The sequence below is a fragment of the Helianthus annuus genome, chromosome 9, assembly GCF_002127325.2.
Source record: "Helianthus annuus cultivar XRQ/B chromosome 9, HanXRQr2.0-SUNRISE, whole genome shotgun sequence".
In the NCBI taxonomy this organism is placed as follows: domain Eukaryota; kingdom Viridiplantae; phylum Streptophyta; class Magnoliopsida; order Asterales; family Asteraceae; genus Helianthus; species Helianthus annuus.
In genome coordinates, this window is record NC_035441.2 from 155,115,294 (window position 1) to 155,132,061 (window position 16,768).

A 16,768-nucleotide genomic window follows, 5' to 3' on the forward strand; every position below is an offset into this window, starting at 1 on the left:
AGTTTAGCAAAGGTAGAGAATGTAGGAAAAACTTGAGATTTATTAGCAAGTGGGTAGGTCCATAAAAAATTACTATAATCATCAAGAAACAAAATGTAGTATCGATGACCTCCACAACTAAGAATGGGGAGGTCCAAAGATCACTGTGAACAATATCAAATGGCATAAAAGTAGAATTAGAAAAATCAACAAAAGGTAGTCTAACTTGTTTCCCAAAAACACACGAGTGACAAAATTTAGGTTTCACAGTACTACAATGAATAAATTAAGATTGTTTTAAAGACTGAAGTAAATTTGATCCTGGGTGACCGAGACGTTGATGCGATATGTCTTGAGAGATGGTTGCAAAGGTGGATGGTGTGGTGAACTTGGTAATATGTGTTGGATCAAGTGTGTAGAGATCCCCCGGACTATTGCATCGTAGGATAGGGGTCCGGGTCTTGAGGTCCTTCACAATAAAACCAAACGGGTCAAATTCAATAGAAACATGATTGTCAGTTGTAAAACGGCGAACATAAATCAAGTTTTTAATTAGTGAGGGAGCATATAGAACTTGATTTAATTTAAACGGTGGGAAGGGTTGTTTAAGAGTTTGATTGCCATGTCCAATAATCGGAATAGTTTTGCCATTACCCACAAGAATATTTTTAAAAATTCCATCATTAAAAAAAGAGGAGAAATTGTCAGGAAGGGGAGTCATATTCGAAGTCTCACTTGTGTCCATAGTGTAGACGGGCTGATCAAATTCAGTCGGAGCATAGCTTGCCGCATACGATTGTGCTGGACGCGGACCTAGGATGCCGACATTGTTGGGTGTTGCTCGCTGAGGAACAGTGGGATAGGGGCATGGTGGAACAGTGGACCAGGGAGCCCAAGGATAGGTGGGAGTTGGGCCGGACCAAGTGTTGAAACCAAAGGGCTACGACGGGTACCCAGGCTGAACCGTGGGCTGTTGTGAGGTGTTGCCGCGTCCCCGACCCGCTGAGCCACCACGTCCACGTCCACGTCCACGGTCACGACCTCGGCCTCTTCCACACATGGTTTGATCACGATTCGAATCTGAGCGAGCATCATATCGTCCCGAAGTAGACCGATAGTCATGGTTGTCGGACGATGGCGGAGCACGGGAGTCTGAAGATGCCACGAGGGCAGTACCAGTGGCCTGAGCCACGTGGCGGACCTGATTTGCTTTGCGTGTTTCAGCCATGCATAGTCTCGACCGGGTCTCATAAAAGTCCGGTAAAGGACTGGTTTGTTGAATAATAGTAGTCGTGCTCTCGTATGGTTTCGTAAGCCCCATGAGGAGCTGCAAGACTAACTGTTCTTCAGTGATAGGAGAACCAACATTAGTGAGTTGGTCATAGATCACCTTGAGCGCCTGGCAGTAAGCCGTCATGGAGGGAAATTGTTCAAGACGAGTGTTGGCGAACTTGTTATTAAGGTCGATGGTACGCGTGGCCTTATTATCATGAAAAATATTTGCCAACGCCGTCCAAGCAGCATATGCGTTGGTGTTAGGCTTCAAAATAGTATGCAGGAGCTCAGTGGAAATCATCCCGTAAATCCATTGTAATACAATGGAATCAAGTCGTTCCCACGACGGAGAAGAGGTAGTCTTGTCTTTGGCTTGATCTTTATCGGAGGAAGAAGTCGTCTCAGTGGATTTCTTCGGCTGAAGATGATCATAGACGTCATAAGAGATGCAATGGATTTTAGATAATTCCGACCAAGCTGTATAATGGTCGTTTTCAATGTCGAGGGTAATGGGGATTAGGGCTTTGATATTTGTGACAGTGACCATAGGATGAATAGGAGAAGACATGACGTGAATGATGAAGGAGGGAGACGAGCAGAAGTTGCGCAGGAGGGAGAGGGCCGATGAGAGGAGGATCGGTTAGGGTTTAATGGTTTGATACCATATTAGAATTGCAAACTTTGCCTCCTTCATTCATCTCTCAATAATATATATACATCAGATCATATCTCCTATTCTAATCAAGAGATATACACAATCTCATAAACATATTTACATTCCATATTTATCTATATTCTGTTAAAACCATCTGATGGAGATTGGAATGCTGCGAAAGCTAAAAGAAAACAAGCTTTGAAATCTAAACAAGTTTTGAAAATCAATAAGGTTGAAAAGCAAACTGTTTTGCCAAAGGCACCTAAGAAATTAGAAAAGCCTAAACAAATTTGGAAAGCAAAACATAAAGTAGTGATATCACCAGTCCTTGAAACAAAAGGGGACATGTGCTTACGGGAAGTATCTTATTTTGATGCTTCAAGAAATCCCAGGACCACGATGGCCTGGGTACCGTGTCAAACACGATCCTCAACTAAAACTGTTAACAATTTTGCTTGTCTTGCAGCGGAGTTTCGATCTGGAAGGTACGGTTGAAGTTTTCAAAAACATTGGCTTTGAATCAAGATTGATACAATTTAGTTGTATTTTATATTCGTTTATTTAGTTTTTGTAACCGGTATTATACTAGTCAAACTTCCTACAAATAACGAGAGTCTCGTTATTATTTATTATTTATTTTGTAATATATTTTAATAAAAAATAACCTACTTCCTATAATCATATTTTAACCTTATATTGTAAAAACAAACCATGTTCCATTGTGCTAGGACAGTTCCATTGTGCTAGGACAATGACAGGAAGACGTGGGCAACATTACATCACCACCGCCAACAAGCATACCACAAAATCTTGAAGAGATTCCAAAATACAAAGCATAAACGTAATCCTATTCCAATCTAAAATGTAGTTATATATTAGAGGCATAAACATTAATTTGAAGAGATTCAAACACACAATGCATAAAAAAAAAAAAAAAAAAAAAAAAAAAAAAAAAAAACACGAAATGTCAAATCCATAAATATGCAACTTCAAAAGAGCAAATCCATATATATAAATATGCAACTTAGAAAGAGCAAATCCATAAAGAAAAAAGAAAGATAATGAAGAAGTCTTGACTTTTAAAGAGAATGCTAAAATGTGCACACCAAAAACAACTTTAAAACTTTGTAAATTGAAAAAGGGATCGTTTCTTTTTGTGTTTCAAAGGTAGGTTCTTACATGTTCCCACAATTCAGCCAAAATTATTAAATATCATATTTATTGTAGATATATATCACCAAAAAAGGAGAGGGTTGACTGGTTTGCAGCTTCATTGACCATGAGAAAGTCAAAGTCAAAGCATCCATCCAGGGACTATTCCATTAACATTCTGTCCACTCGTAGATGCTGTTATCTGGCTTGAATTTATTGTGTTATACCTGAAAATTTTGGATTCTAAAGATCAATAACAAGAACTTCCACCTTTTAAAAAACAGATAAACCACTTCTCTCATAAACTGATGGGAAAATTGTAATTTTAGCATCAAACAAGACTACCAGAAAGTTAGAACATGTAGCTAACTACACATCAACCAAACATGTTTGTCAAATTAACTAACAATTGGCGATAAATACCTTAAAAGATCGATATCATTTTTCATAAAAACAAAATTTTAACAACTTTTTACACCTTAATATCACATAACTTTGCACTTTGAAAGGATTTAAAACCACACTACTTGTGTGTGTGTGTGTGTGGGGGGGGGGGGGGGGTCATGAGTAGGCATTTTCATAAATGGGTACAACAAAGTTACCGGGTGAGGCATCTCTTTATTAAAAAATGTTGTGCCCTCAGTGACACGCTTTTTAAATGGAGATGCCTCCTAGAACTCCGACATGTCCATTCATAAAACATCTAAAAATACACCATGTCAACACTTGTTATCTAAAATACCCATTTTTTTAAACGAAACGTCTTCATATAAATGGTAGGCGTTTTCATAAATTACTCGGTGAGGCATCTCCTTATTAAATGTGGTCTCCATGACATGCTTTTTAAATGAAGATGTTGCCTTTAACAACTACGACATGCCCATTTATGAAAACATCTAAAAAAAATACCTTTTGTCAACACTTCTTTTCTAAAATACCCATTATTTAAGAACAAAAGATCGTTATATAAACGGATATATATATATATACACACACAAAAACATGTATATAAAGTAGTAATATTAGTCTCAAGGATTACCCAATTTGCAAATTCGAGTTGAGAGGCTGGAAGAAGCCTTGGTCATGTTGAGGATGTTGTTCTTGGTTCTGATGGTGTTGGCCAAATGAGTTACCATTTTCACCTCCTGCCCATGATGGTCCTGCTTGGTTTTCTGCATAATATTCTTCTAGCTGCAACAACACCAATTTTATTCAATATTCTTTCATTAGTTTGTATTAGATGTCATAAAAAGTGGATGTTCTTACTTTGTTCTGCAAAGTTTTGTTCGCTTCGAGCCACATTCGTTCCTGCAAGTTTCAAGGATTAATTATTTCATTTGTCATAAGTTATGCAATTAAAGAGTTTTACGATTCGAATCAGCTTAAATATAGAACTATGATCATACCTTAACTTGAAGATCAGAAAGCCGATCCAGCATTGATTGAGTCTGTATATTAGGCAAAAGATTGTACATATGTAGATGAATATAAAAAACAATTAACCAATTAATTAATTATGGGTTAAATTAAATAAGATCTGAATTAAGACACATAGGAGCTTTCAATCATTTATCTAAGTTTTGACTGCTTAATTAAAATTAATCAGATTTATAGTTTATTGACATAATGTATAATCAGGGCCGGCTCGTTAACCTTTTCAAAGGCCTAAAGCGGATTTTGAAATTGTACACTTTTTGTAAGAAAAAATATTATTTTTATTGAGGATCCTAACACGTGGAAATATGTGACACATTTTTTTGGTATATGATTTATAAAAAAACACACAATCACATATTAGAGTTTCAGTGGAAAGAAGACTACTCCAGGTATACAGATTCTTTGTTCTCCTTGTAAAGCCTTATAAAAGACACGCAATCTCATATAGGGGTGTTAATTGAATCGAATGTTGAATTTTCAACCTACTGAATTGAATTTTTTGAATAATTATTTTTTTGCTTGAATTCGTATTCGATTCGAATTTGATTAAGAACCAGCCAATTCTATTCGAATTCGTATTTGAATTAAAATCTCAATTCGAATTCGATTCTAACTCGATTAAAAATTCAAATTCGAATCGAATTCAAATAAATTCGTTTTGATTTAAATTCAGCTAAAATATGTAATAAATTCGTTTAAGTTATGGGCTTTGTAATGGGATTGATAATGGGCTATTTTAATCCTTAGGGTCTGGTTGGTATAAGGTGATGCAATGAACGAGAGAATGGAATGAACAAAGTAATGGAATGGACAACGGAATGAAATGGATCATTCCATTCCACTGTGATGTTTGATTACCCATATGTAAATAGAATGAATCATTACTTTATACAGTTTGATACAAAAAAAAAGATGAAGTAATGAAACACAAATTATTAAAAGCGACAAAAATATAATTGGCTCAATAATAATAATAATAATAATAATAATAATAATAATAATAATAATAATAATAATAATAATAATAATAATAATGGTAAAAATTAATAATAATAATATTAATATTAATATTAATATAATATAATAATATTATAATAATACTAAGATGTTTCTTTCCATTCTTTGAAGGAATAAAAAATCACCGCCTTACTAAGGAATGAAAATTCTTATATTTGAAAGATGTTACATTTCTTGTGGAATGCTCCATTCTATTACCAATAGCAACCAAACATGGTTTTTCTCATTCCATCACAATGATCCATTTCATTCCGCCTTCACTTCATTCATACCAAGTGTTACCTTAGAATAATTTTAGAGATTAATTTTTACTATAGCCCAATAAAAGTTATATATATTATATATAAAAATAATAAATAAATATGTATAATTTTAATTTGAATTTCGAATCGAATTTGAAATTATAAATTCGTACTCGATTTACTAGACTCGAAATGAATCGAATTAGAATACGAATTCATGATAATCGAAATGAATTCTTAATAATTGAATTTCGAAATCGAAACGAATTCTGAATACCCCTAATCTCACATATTAGAGTTCAAGTGAGTTTTAGTGAAAAGAAGACCCGTCTAGACATACTTATTTTTTGTTCTCCTTGTAATAAAAGCCTGAAAATTAAACAAAGTTAAATCCCAAATTAGAAGGGCTTTAATATGGGTTCTAAACTAAGGGGATACTTAATTATCCCCACACCGCCCCCTCTAATCTCACACTACCACTCTATTAAAATTCATTAGAAAGACACCATAAAAATACCCTTATGGACCGGATTTGCCTCAAAGTGGAGTCAAGTTGGCGCTCAAGTTGCTCTAGTTCTTTTAGATTCAACGGGCCTAGATCTTCCCCGAAAAGTTGCCTGTAATACATCCAAGTTTCAACACATACCAATCTATTTAACATTTTCAATATCTTTTTTGCACACACTATTTACCTTTGATATTGTTGTAGAGACTCATATTTAGCTTTCAGTTTCATGTATTCCTTGTAGCTGTTTTGCTACACGATCAAGAGAGTAAACCGGTTAAGAATGCAATAAAATAATCAATCTCTCAACACGATATATTAATCAAAATGGTACATTATACAATTATTTTTATATAATTACCATAGTTACAAAATATGATTCAATTATGTTTAATTTATATCTCTTTTTACTATACTTATATAAATAGTTTATCAAAAATTCAATACCAATTATTCTATACAGTATACCTCGGCATCATTGGTGGATCGGTTGACTTCCATTGAACTATAGGTGCAATTCTGATACCTTTCGATCATCTTGAGCATGCTGAGACATGACATAAGTAACAATCAAAACAAATTAAAAGTTCAACAATAGATAAAACAGTGATCAATGAATATATGACTGATTTCTGAATCCAAAAAGCATGCTACATTTGAAATAAGAAAGTACAAATATAATCTTCGATTAAAATCAATCTGTCATCCAAAAGTGTCCTGAATGTTAGGGTTCCAACTTCCAAAGAACAATAAACAAATATTTCTTTCACCAGCTATGATATTACTGTACATAGAGCTCCATTGCCCATAAAGCTTTAATTTTGCAAAACAAATAAACACAATGATCAACAGTTTACCCTGATGGATCATGCTCTATATCTCTTGTTTGCACGAGTGTTAGTTTCTTTCTTTTTAATGTAACTTTGACCCTTTCAACAAAAAAGTACAAACTTGAACCAGAAGAAAACCTCAAGATATGTCAAGATCAAAACTTATAAATGTTGGTGTTCCAAAAACAAGAAGATAATATGTTTTGAATTTTTGATCCACAAAACTTGCTTAAAAAAACTTACTTTTATGTCAATAAAACCAAAAATTTCAGTAATCCTCACTTTCTTGTTCCAAAAACAAGAAGATAATATGTCTTGATGCACAAAACTTGCTTAAAAAACTTATCTTTATCTCAATAAAGACCAAATATTTCAGTAATCCTCACTTTGTTAATTTTATTTCATTTCAATTAATAATCTTTCTTTCTTAAACTTACTTCTTTAAATTCACAAACACAAGATCTAGTTAATCCCCACATCACTAAACCTAATTTCAACCTTAACAAAAAAAAAATTATATTAAAATTAGCAAATCACACTAAACCACAACAATCTAAACACATAATCATCAAACAACACATGACACATCTCAGATCTACAACACACACACAAAACACATAGTAAAGAAGTAAAGATGCATACTTTGAGGTACTACAGAACTCATAAAGCTTTCCTCTGTTAGAGAAGATGATCAAAGCCACCTCAGCATCACACAACACAGAGAGTTCATAAGCTTTCTTCAGAAGCCCATTTCTTCTTTTAGCAAAAGTCACCTGCCTGTTTATCTTATTCTCAATCCTCTTCAGTTCAACCCTTCCCCTCCCCATAATTCTTCACAATTTTAACAAAATACTAAACCCCAGATGAACCAAATTAATGGATAATTAAATAGCTTTTTTCCAAAACAAAAAAAAAATATTATTTATAAATAAAGTTGCAACAAGTAGATCACACAAGAACTCTTGAAACTTTTTCACCCAAAACACACACAAACAAAGATGGGTTTTGTTTTAATCTAGGATACTCTCTTTTTTAGGGTTTTCAAGATTTATTTTCTTGCAAAACTCATACCCAGATATGATTTTTAGGGTTGGTGTTGTTTCCATCTTCAAAGCTTCATGCTTTTTAACCTATTTGAGGAACACAAGCAAGCATCAAGTCATGGGGAGGATGCCCACTCGCAGTTAAGCGCGTGTTACTCAAGGTTATGTGAGTATCTAATAAGGTGAGCGCGTGAGGGTGAGTTCGTGCAGTCAATGTGAATTATTAGTTTTTAACATCAACGTATGTCACCAACCTTAATAAGGTATCACACGTGTCGGTTCATGAGAGGTTGAGATCATAGGGTTTTGTTAATATTTTAGTCTTTTAGTTTGTTTCGTCCGTACAGATTTTTTGTTAAATATAATATAGTTAGCAACTTAAAATGTTTATAAACGTGTTTGGATGTTTTTGTTAAAATTTAATTACTCAAAATGACTTTAACAGAAATGGTTATGTTTTAATGCTTGTAAGTTTAAATTGTTAAAATTAACTTTGTTATACAAATAAACTTTTAGAAAGTTATATAAAAACAACGGTGGACAAAAAAGTAATGTTGGGTGGATGGAACGGAACCAAGGTGCGGTCATAGAGGTGTCACTAGAATTCGTTAGCTTTTTTTCTACATTTGAGTTTTATTAAGGAAAATATGAGTTCTACTAATTAGTTATAAAGCCTTCCTACCAACACACCTTCATTCAGCCACTATATATGAGATTAGATTTTGTTTGGATATATGGTGTTTATAAATTGTGAATTTTAATTTCACATAATCAACAAAACCATCTGACTATATTAATCTCTACTAGATAATAATGTTTAATACACCAATTCAGGAGTAAATCTAATAAATCTGAGAAAACCCCCCAATAAATCTAACGATCTCCAAGCCTTATCTTAACCCAAAGATGTCATTAGACTATAATGTCATAGATGTAAATATTGGATTACTAGCACAAATAAAGACACTATGATATAAACATGAGATGTTTTAAACATGGTCATTTCACATATTTAAAAGAAAAGGCTTTTTTTCAAACGCTTATGGTTTCTTCTTTTATCTAAAGATCTCAGCCATTATATATATATATATATAGAGAGAGAGAGAGACAGAGAGAGAGAGAGATTGGTTAAAATAAGAACCACTACGAGTTGTAAGAACCGTGAGAACTTTTTGATCCCACGCGAGTTGGGCCAAAATTTTCTTTGCACAAACATAGATGAAAACATTATAAACACATCTGTAAAAAAAGTAAAAAATTTGTCGAGTCGTTAGTTTTGACTGATGCAATCTTTATTACGACCTGATAAAAAAAATAGTTATCTTTAATAAAATTTTACACCAGCGCGTAAAAAAAACTTGCATCAGTCAAAACTAACGTCTCGACAATTTTTTTTCACTTTTTTTACAGATGTGTTTATAATGTTTTCATCTATGTTTGTGCAAAAAAATTTTTGACCCAACTCACGCGGGATCAGAAAGTTCTCATAACTTGTGGTGGTTTTCATTTGAATTGAATATATATATATATATATATATATATATATATATATATATATATAGGTAGAAGATCCTGTACAAAGTCCTACTTTTATGAGAAGGGTGAGAAATAATGTGGTGATGACAAGTGTCCTATATCTAAATTAATTCAAAAGAGTGAATTAGTAATTTTCTATTTTTTCAATTAATTGATTAAAAGATAACTGTCCAAAATAACCGTCACCCTTTATTATAGGAATTCGAATTTAGGAATTAATCTACGAATTTGTGTAGTGTTATATAATTCTGTAGTGCAACAACCATTCAGAACTGTATAGTGTTATATTTTTTATATAGTGTTATATAGTGTTACTTGGTGTTATATGGTGTTATAATATGGTTTTTGGTGTTATATAATTATGTAGTGTTATATAATTCTGCAGCGCAACCATCAAAAAACACTATATAACACCATAAATTATTAATTCTGTAGTGCAACTACCATTCAGAACTGTATAGTGATATATTTTTTATATAGTGTTACATGGTGTTATATAGTGTTCTTTGGTTATATAGTGTTAGATGATGGATGCATAGTGTTATATAATGTTATATTTTTCTGGTAGCATGTCTATGATGGATGTATAGTGTTATATATTGTTATATAGTGTTATATGATAGATGTATAGTGTTATATGATAGATGTATAGTGTTATATGATGGATGTATAGTGTTATACGTTTCTTGCAACAGTTACATATTTTTGTATTTTTAGAATTGAGGATCGATATAATTTAGCAATTAAATTTGAATAGCTAGTTTTTAGGAGATTAATGGGGGTTTTGGTTGTGTAGGATATGGTTACCATATTTAAAACATTAGAAAAGACACTATTGCCCTTCAATTTTACATAAGGTCCTTCTAATTTAAACACAATTTACATTTTTATACCCTATTGATTTCAACCATTAGATCAAATATCCAATGATTTAAAACACTTCTTACCCTTCTCACATTTTAGACACTTTTTACCATATCCCTACTATATATATATATATATATATATATATATATATAGAGAGAGAGAGAGAGAGAGAAACGGGATCAGGAGAAAACGCCCAAAAGTGTGAGAACGTTGAGAACACATCCTGGCCAAACACGTGGCGTGGGATATGATCAGGGGGTGAGGGTTTTTTTTGTCTTTTCAATATTCTTTTATTTTCCCAATGCGCTATAACATTTTCTGGTGTTTAAGATTATTTTGGCGTTAATTGTATTTATTAAACTTTATGGCGTTAAATTAATTTTTTTTGTGTCACATAGATAATTTATTGGCGTTATAGCGTTTTCTAGTCAATTTTTTGGCGTTTTGTGGCGTTGTATAATAATTCACTACGAGTCATTAATATTTTCATAACATTACAATAAGACCAAATGTTTTTAATGGCGTTTAGTGAATTTTTTTGGCGTTTAACACATTTGACAAGGTGCTTTGCCAGCACCCGTTCTCACATTTTTCATACTACTAGCGTTTTGGTGTTTGTAGTTTTTGGCGTTTTATATAATAATGTATTTTATTTGTAAAGAAGTAGATTTCAAAACAACAGATAATTTGATAACAAAACAATATAAAATGAAAAAGAAAAAAAATTAAAAATGGTAATCTAATTTCTCTTCCGAATCTTCACTGTCATCAGGCTCTTTCTTCTTGAATTTGTTTTTGGCGTTTTGAACCTTTGAATATCTTAGCTAGATGTCAACTTTCCTACATAAATACCGTCTTTTTGAGACGAAACTGCTTAGTGGCATCCTGTTTTTTGGTGTGATTCTTATTTGGTGGCATGTCATTGAAGATCAACTCTTGCTTGATGCTATTTATAATAAAGGAGTCCAAAATAGCATTTTACACTTGTGTTGATCCCTTTATTCCATGCCAATATTCATCAAGAACAAAGCTCACATGATAGCATATCACTGTCATCAGTCTCTTTTTCTTGAATATTTGTCCATATCATTCAGCAAAAGATTTTTGAGATAACCCCCTTATAAGAAGAATCCATTCAGTGAAAGCTTTGCCATCTGTGGTTATTTTAACTAACATTTTTTGGCGTTTTAAAGTGAGTGGTTTCTAGAGAATATGGCGTTTGTTTTTCTAGGTGTGATCAATTCATTGTGTATAGACACCTCTCTTATAGGAGTTTTTTGGCGCGTAGTTTAGGCGGGATTTTTTTATTGTAAAAAATATTAGTAATAAAGTAACCGTCATTTCAGTTACTGTTTTGTATTTACTGTTTTGATCAGCTTTATCAGGTTATAGATGATAGACGTCTCATCTTCTAAGTTTGGCGTTTTTTTTAAATGGCGTTATGTAGACCAAGATGACAAAATACAATAACGGAGAAAATAAAATATTAAGCAGGAAAAATATTTTTTGCTATTTCTAGCGTTTTGTAAGCAACAACCTTTTTTAATATTTTTTTGGCGTTTTGCAAATAAATAGAGAAATATATCATTTAATTATCTTAAATAAAAGAAGATTACACTGAAGAAAAAAACAAGAAACAAAAAATAAAACTCTTCGTCAGAAGGTACTTTATCCGAAAAGTATCCATTACTTGCGTCATCTTCTTCCTCGGAGTCTCCGTCTAGATCTTCATCCATGTCATTACCTTCACCTTCATCGACTTCTTGTTCCTGAAGATTTTGAAGCCTCCACTTGAACATGTCTTGCATTAACTCCAATTTTGAGTCCATTTTTGTGTTCAAACAAGTGGCGTTATGCAATTCTTCCATGAAACCAAGCCCCTGCTTTGTCATGATGTTTTCAAGCCAGTAGACTTCCTGCTCTCCGATGTCGTGTTTAACGGTCACCATGTCTGTTTCATCATCAAAATGCCATGATGTCATGACAGGGTCCGGCTTTACATCTGCTTTGATTGGTCCAAATTTCCTTGTTAATGCTTTCATAAGCATATGTGTTTCATTGCATTCGTTGTCCAGAGCGATGCCAAGGGATATGATACCCCTCTCTACCTCTTCTTCCATCTTCAAAATTGTCTTGATCGTCCTAACATACACCCTCCTACTGTTGTCAAAACGCAGGACGAATCGCCTGATTGCCAGAGTGTATCTCCACCAAACGATTGTTGCCATTTTTGGCGTTTTGGTTAAATTGGCGTCTTTGGTTAAAGATGTTTTTGTAGAAATGGATAGATTGAAGTGATTATGGAAGCGATGTTTTACGTCGTTTATATAATGATGTTTTTGGCGCGTAATTTAGGAGAGAATTTCTTCTAATAAATGTTAATAACTGAAATTCAGTTACTGTGTTGTTTCCTCTTCCTGTAATATCCAACGCGTTTAATCACTAATTTTTGGCGTTTTGTTTTTAATGACGTTTTATTTTTTTTGAATGGCGTGTTATCATTTGTTGGTGTTTTGAATTTGAGCGGTAAAAGACCCTTTTACCCTAAATGAAGCGCGTCCCACATAATAAAATTGATGTTATTTACGAAAACGCCACCGCGCAATCTAGTCCATGGATTGTTTTGATCTGACGATCCATAAGCGTTCTCACCGTTCTCACGCTTTCCACCGTTTTCTCTAAATCATGCCCCTATATATATATAGGATAAGGTTCATGCGAGAACCACCTTTATTACGAGAACCGCGAGAACCAATGTGAACACAACCTAAAATAGCTAAAAAAAACCTACCCCCCCCCAAAAAAAAAAAAAACCTAACCCCCCCTCCAAGCTAAAATGCTAAAAACTAAACCGCAAAAAACTTAAAAAATCTATTTTTTTTTAAATATTTTTATGTTAAAATGGCTACTTTTAGTAGCCAAAAATTTTTTTTTTTTAAATTAAAATTTTTTTTTGCTACTAAAAGTAGTGATTTTTTTATAAAAAATATAAAAAAAAAATTGTGTGTTTTTTAGCTATTTTTAGGCATATTTGGTTGTGTTCACATTGGTTCTCGCGGTTCTCGCAATAAAGGGTGGTTCCTAACGGATCTTTGTCCTTTATTGCGAGAACCAATGTGAACCAATGTGAACACAACCAAAAACACCTAAAAAAATCTAAAAAGCACCCAAATTTTATTTACTATTTTTTTTTGGAAAAATCGCTATATTTCGTCAATAATAAAAAAAATTAAAAAAAAATTTCAAAAAAAAATTGAGTAACAGTTATCCATGCACATGTGCATATGTATCATTTCTTTGACAAATTCCGTAATTCATTACAAATATTAGACAATTGCACTTTCATTTACACTACCATATGTAATACACTACTTTTTATATTACCAATATTAGAAATGCACATGTGCATCTATATGTATCAACATAAAATATGGTGTTTTGGTACACTACTTTGAATACACTTTCTCTTTCATCTATCATACCATCCATAATATACTACCATTACCTCCTACCATCCATAATACAATACCATTACATCCTGCCATCCATAATACAATACCATTACTAATATTTTCACTTTATTACATGTATATAAACACCATTTATACCATCTAAACAACATATTACATCATAAAGTAACAACTATAACCAAACCATCAACCACTAGATATAACTAACCAAAAAACATGTATATGGGCCTACTTCTCCATTCAAAATCACAAACTTTTTGTACAAAAACACGTTATATCATGGTTACACATAATGATGCACATGTGCATTTTGAATATTGGTAATGTAAAAAGTAGTGTATTACGGATGGTATTGTAAATAAAAATGCAATTGTCTATTACTGATAATGTATTACGGAATTTGTCGAAGTAATGATACATATGCACATGTGCATGGATAACTGTTACTCGAGAAAAAAAAGGATTTTTTTTTGTAACGAAATATAGCGATTTTAAAAATATATATTAAAAAAATTTGAGTGCTTTTTTTTTATTTTTTTTTTAGATTTTATTTTGTGTTCACATTGGTTCTCGCGGTTCTCACAATAAAGGTGGTTCTCAAATGAACCTTACCATATATATATATATATATATATATATATATATATATATATATATATATATATATATATATAGAGAGAGAGAGAGAGAGAGAGAGAAAGTGTATTGTACAATCTGGGTTAACGTATGCTGAGAAAATATAACATGCGTGATTAGTTTTATAACATGCGTGATTAGGTTTTTTACCCCATGCGTGATTTCTGATTTTGTACATGCGTGAATATGGGTTTCAACATACGTGATTATGGTTTTCAACATGCGTGATTAGAGTTTTTGAGTTTTATAACATTCGTAATTTCCCAGCATACACATCGTACGTTAAGGAACATTGTACGTTAACCAATCCCTATATATATATATATATATATATATATATATATATATATATATATATATATACAGGTACGGGATCCTGGCTTAACACGTGGCACGCGATATAATGAAGGGTGGATGGGCTTTTTTTGTCCTTTTATATTCTTTTTTAATGCGTCTCACAACACCGCTTCATTTTTTTGGCGTGTCAGATTTTTTTGGCGTTTAGTTAGATTCAATAACTACCTGGCGTTTTATTTTTTTTAGATCACGTGCATAGTAAATATTTTGGCATTTGTAGTGTCCCCAAATTAAAATCAATTAGTAATTATAACTTCTTTTCGTCCATGGCGTTCCCAAATTCATTAAGCGTTTTCGTATATTTCAACAGTTCATATATGTTATAAAGGTAAATTTCTTGGCGTTCATGGCGTTTTTAAATTCATTAGTAATTTAAAAGAGTACAACTAAAACGAAATCAAACAAAAACTAATAGTCTTCTGTAGATGGTATTACATCAGAGATGTAACCATCGCTTTGTTCATCACTCTCATCAGACTCATCATTATCATATTGTGCATTGGCGTATAATGCCATAATCTCATCTCGTCTTTGTTGCATCCTATACTTACATATCATCGCAACGCTAGATCTTGCATCATTCGAAGGTGCTAAATCACAGAGCTGTTCAAGAAGATGTAGTCTATCTGTGTTCAGCACTTCGTCCATTGTCAATGAATAATCCACCCCGTTATCAAGAGGGATACCAAGCGATAAGATACCCCTCTTTACCTCTTCTTCCATTTTCAAAATTGCTTTGATTGTTTTAACAAACACCCTTCTTCTGTTGTCAAAACGTATGACGAATCTGATTCTCAGGATGTATCTCCATGAAACAATGGTTGCCATTTTTGGCTTTTTGGTTAAATTTGACGTTTTGGTAAAAAGATGTTTTAGAATGATTGATGGAAGTGATTATGGAAAGGATGTTAACGTCATTTATATAATGATGTTTTTGGCGTGTAATTTAGGAGGGAATTTCTTCTAATAAATGTTAATAATTGATTTTCAGTTACTGTTTGTCTCTTCTACATGTAAGTCTGCAACACATTTTATTATTAAGCTTTGACGTCTTGTATTATTGGTGTTTTATTCGTTTTGAATGGCGTGTTCTCATTTTAGTTTGGCGTTTTGAATTTGAGCAGTAAAAGACCTTTTTACCCTTAATGAAGCGCGTCCACGTAATAAAATTGATGTTATTTACAAAAACGTCACCGCGCCAATCTAGTCCATATATTGTTTTGATCGGATGATACATAAGCGTTAAATCCTGACCCTATATATATATTTAACAAAAGACGATGAATAGTAACTTTATTTTCATAATAATATAAAGCTTGTTACTATTTTTTATTTAATATATTATAATAGCTTATTATTATATTTATTTTAATAACATATTTTTATTTTTTAAAACCATATATTTTCTTTACCATTTTTTAACAATTCCTTTTTTCTGTTTTTAGAACATATATTAATTTATCAAATAATTTGACACTTATTTAATAATTTATGTTTATAATTTTTTTCTAAAAACTTAAGTACGTAGTTGTGTTTGATTTTTCGCTCGACATTCCGTTTTAAGTTTTGTTAAAAACGAAATTGTACTCAAAATAAAGTATTTATTTGATATCATAAAACGCTACAATGATAAACTAAACCGTTCTAATGGTTTGACTTTCTAAACAACATACTTTATTTTCAAATAACATTTGTTTTACATTATCATTTGTTCGGTCTCGCTGCAACACTGGATTTAAAAAACTAGTGTTTATATTACAAAAGATT

General features: G+C 32.3%; 2 protein-coding genes across 2 annotated transcripts; both read right to left on the reverse strand.

The window, feature by feature from the left end:
- Positions 1 to 919: 919 nt before the first annotated feature.
- LOC110876591 lies at positions 920 to 1,822 on the reverse strand. The gene has a single exon (XM_022124759.1). The coding sequence runs from the start codon at positions 1,820 to 1,822 to the stop codon at positions 920 to 922; it is 903 nt and encodes a 300-aa protein (XP_021980451.1).
- A 1,197-nt stretch (positions 1,823 to 3,019) lies between these two features.
- LOC110879187 (agamous-like MADS-box protein MADS2) lies at positions 3,020 to 8,195 on the reverse strand. The gene is made up of 8 exons (XM_022127608.2): positions 7,735 to 8,195; positions 6,731 to 6,809; positions 6,450 to 6,514; positions 6,275 to 6,374; positions 4,468 to 4,509; positions 4,328 to 4,369; positions 4,101 to 4,252; positions 3,020 to 3,288 (listed from the first exon to the last, which is right to left on the reverse strand). Exons 1-8 carry the CDS (start codon positions 7,917 to 7,919, stop codon positions 3,204 to 3,206), a joined length of 750 nt encoding a protein of 249 aa, XP_021983300.1. The 5' UTR covers positions 7,920 to 8,195; the 3' UTR covers positions 3,020 to 3,203.
- Positions 8,196 to 16,768: the final 8,573 nt, after the last annotated feature.

Bases quoted from the DNA above. Each gene is read 5' to 3' on its own strand.
- LOC110876591 (XM_022124759.1), bottom strand. From the start codon at position 1,822: ATGTCTTCTCCTATTCATCCTATGGTCACTGTCACAAATATCAAAGCC.
- LOC110879187 (XM_022127608.2), bottom strand. From the start codon at position 7,919: ATGGGGAGGGGAAGGGTTGAACTGAAGAGGATTGAGAATAAGATAAAC. The intron at 6,515-6,730 runs GTATACTGTATA...TTGATCGTGTAG, and splicing joins GATCCACCAATGATGCCGAG to CAAAACAGCTACAAGGAATA. The intron at 3,289-4,100 runs GTAATCCTTGAG...CAAAATTTTCAG, and splicing joins AACTCGAATTTGCAAATTGG to GTATAACACAATAAATTCAA.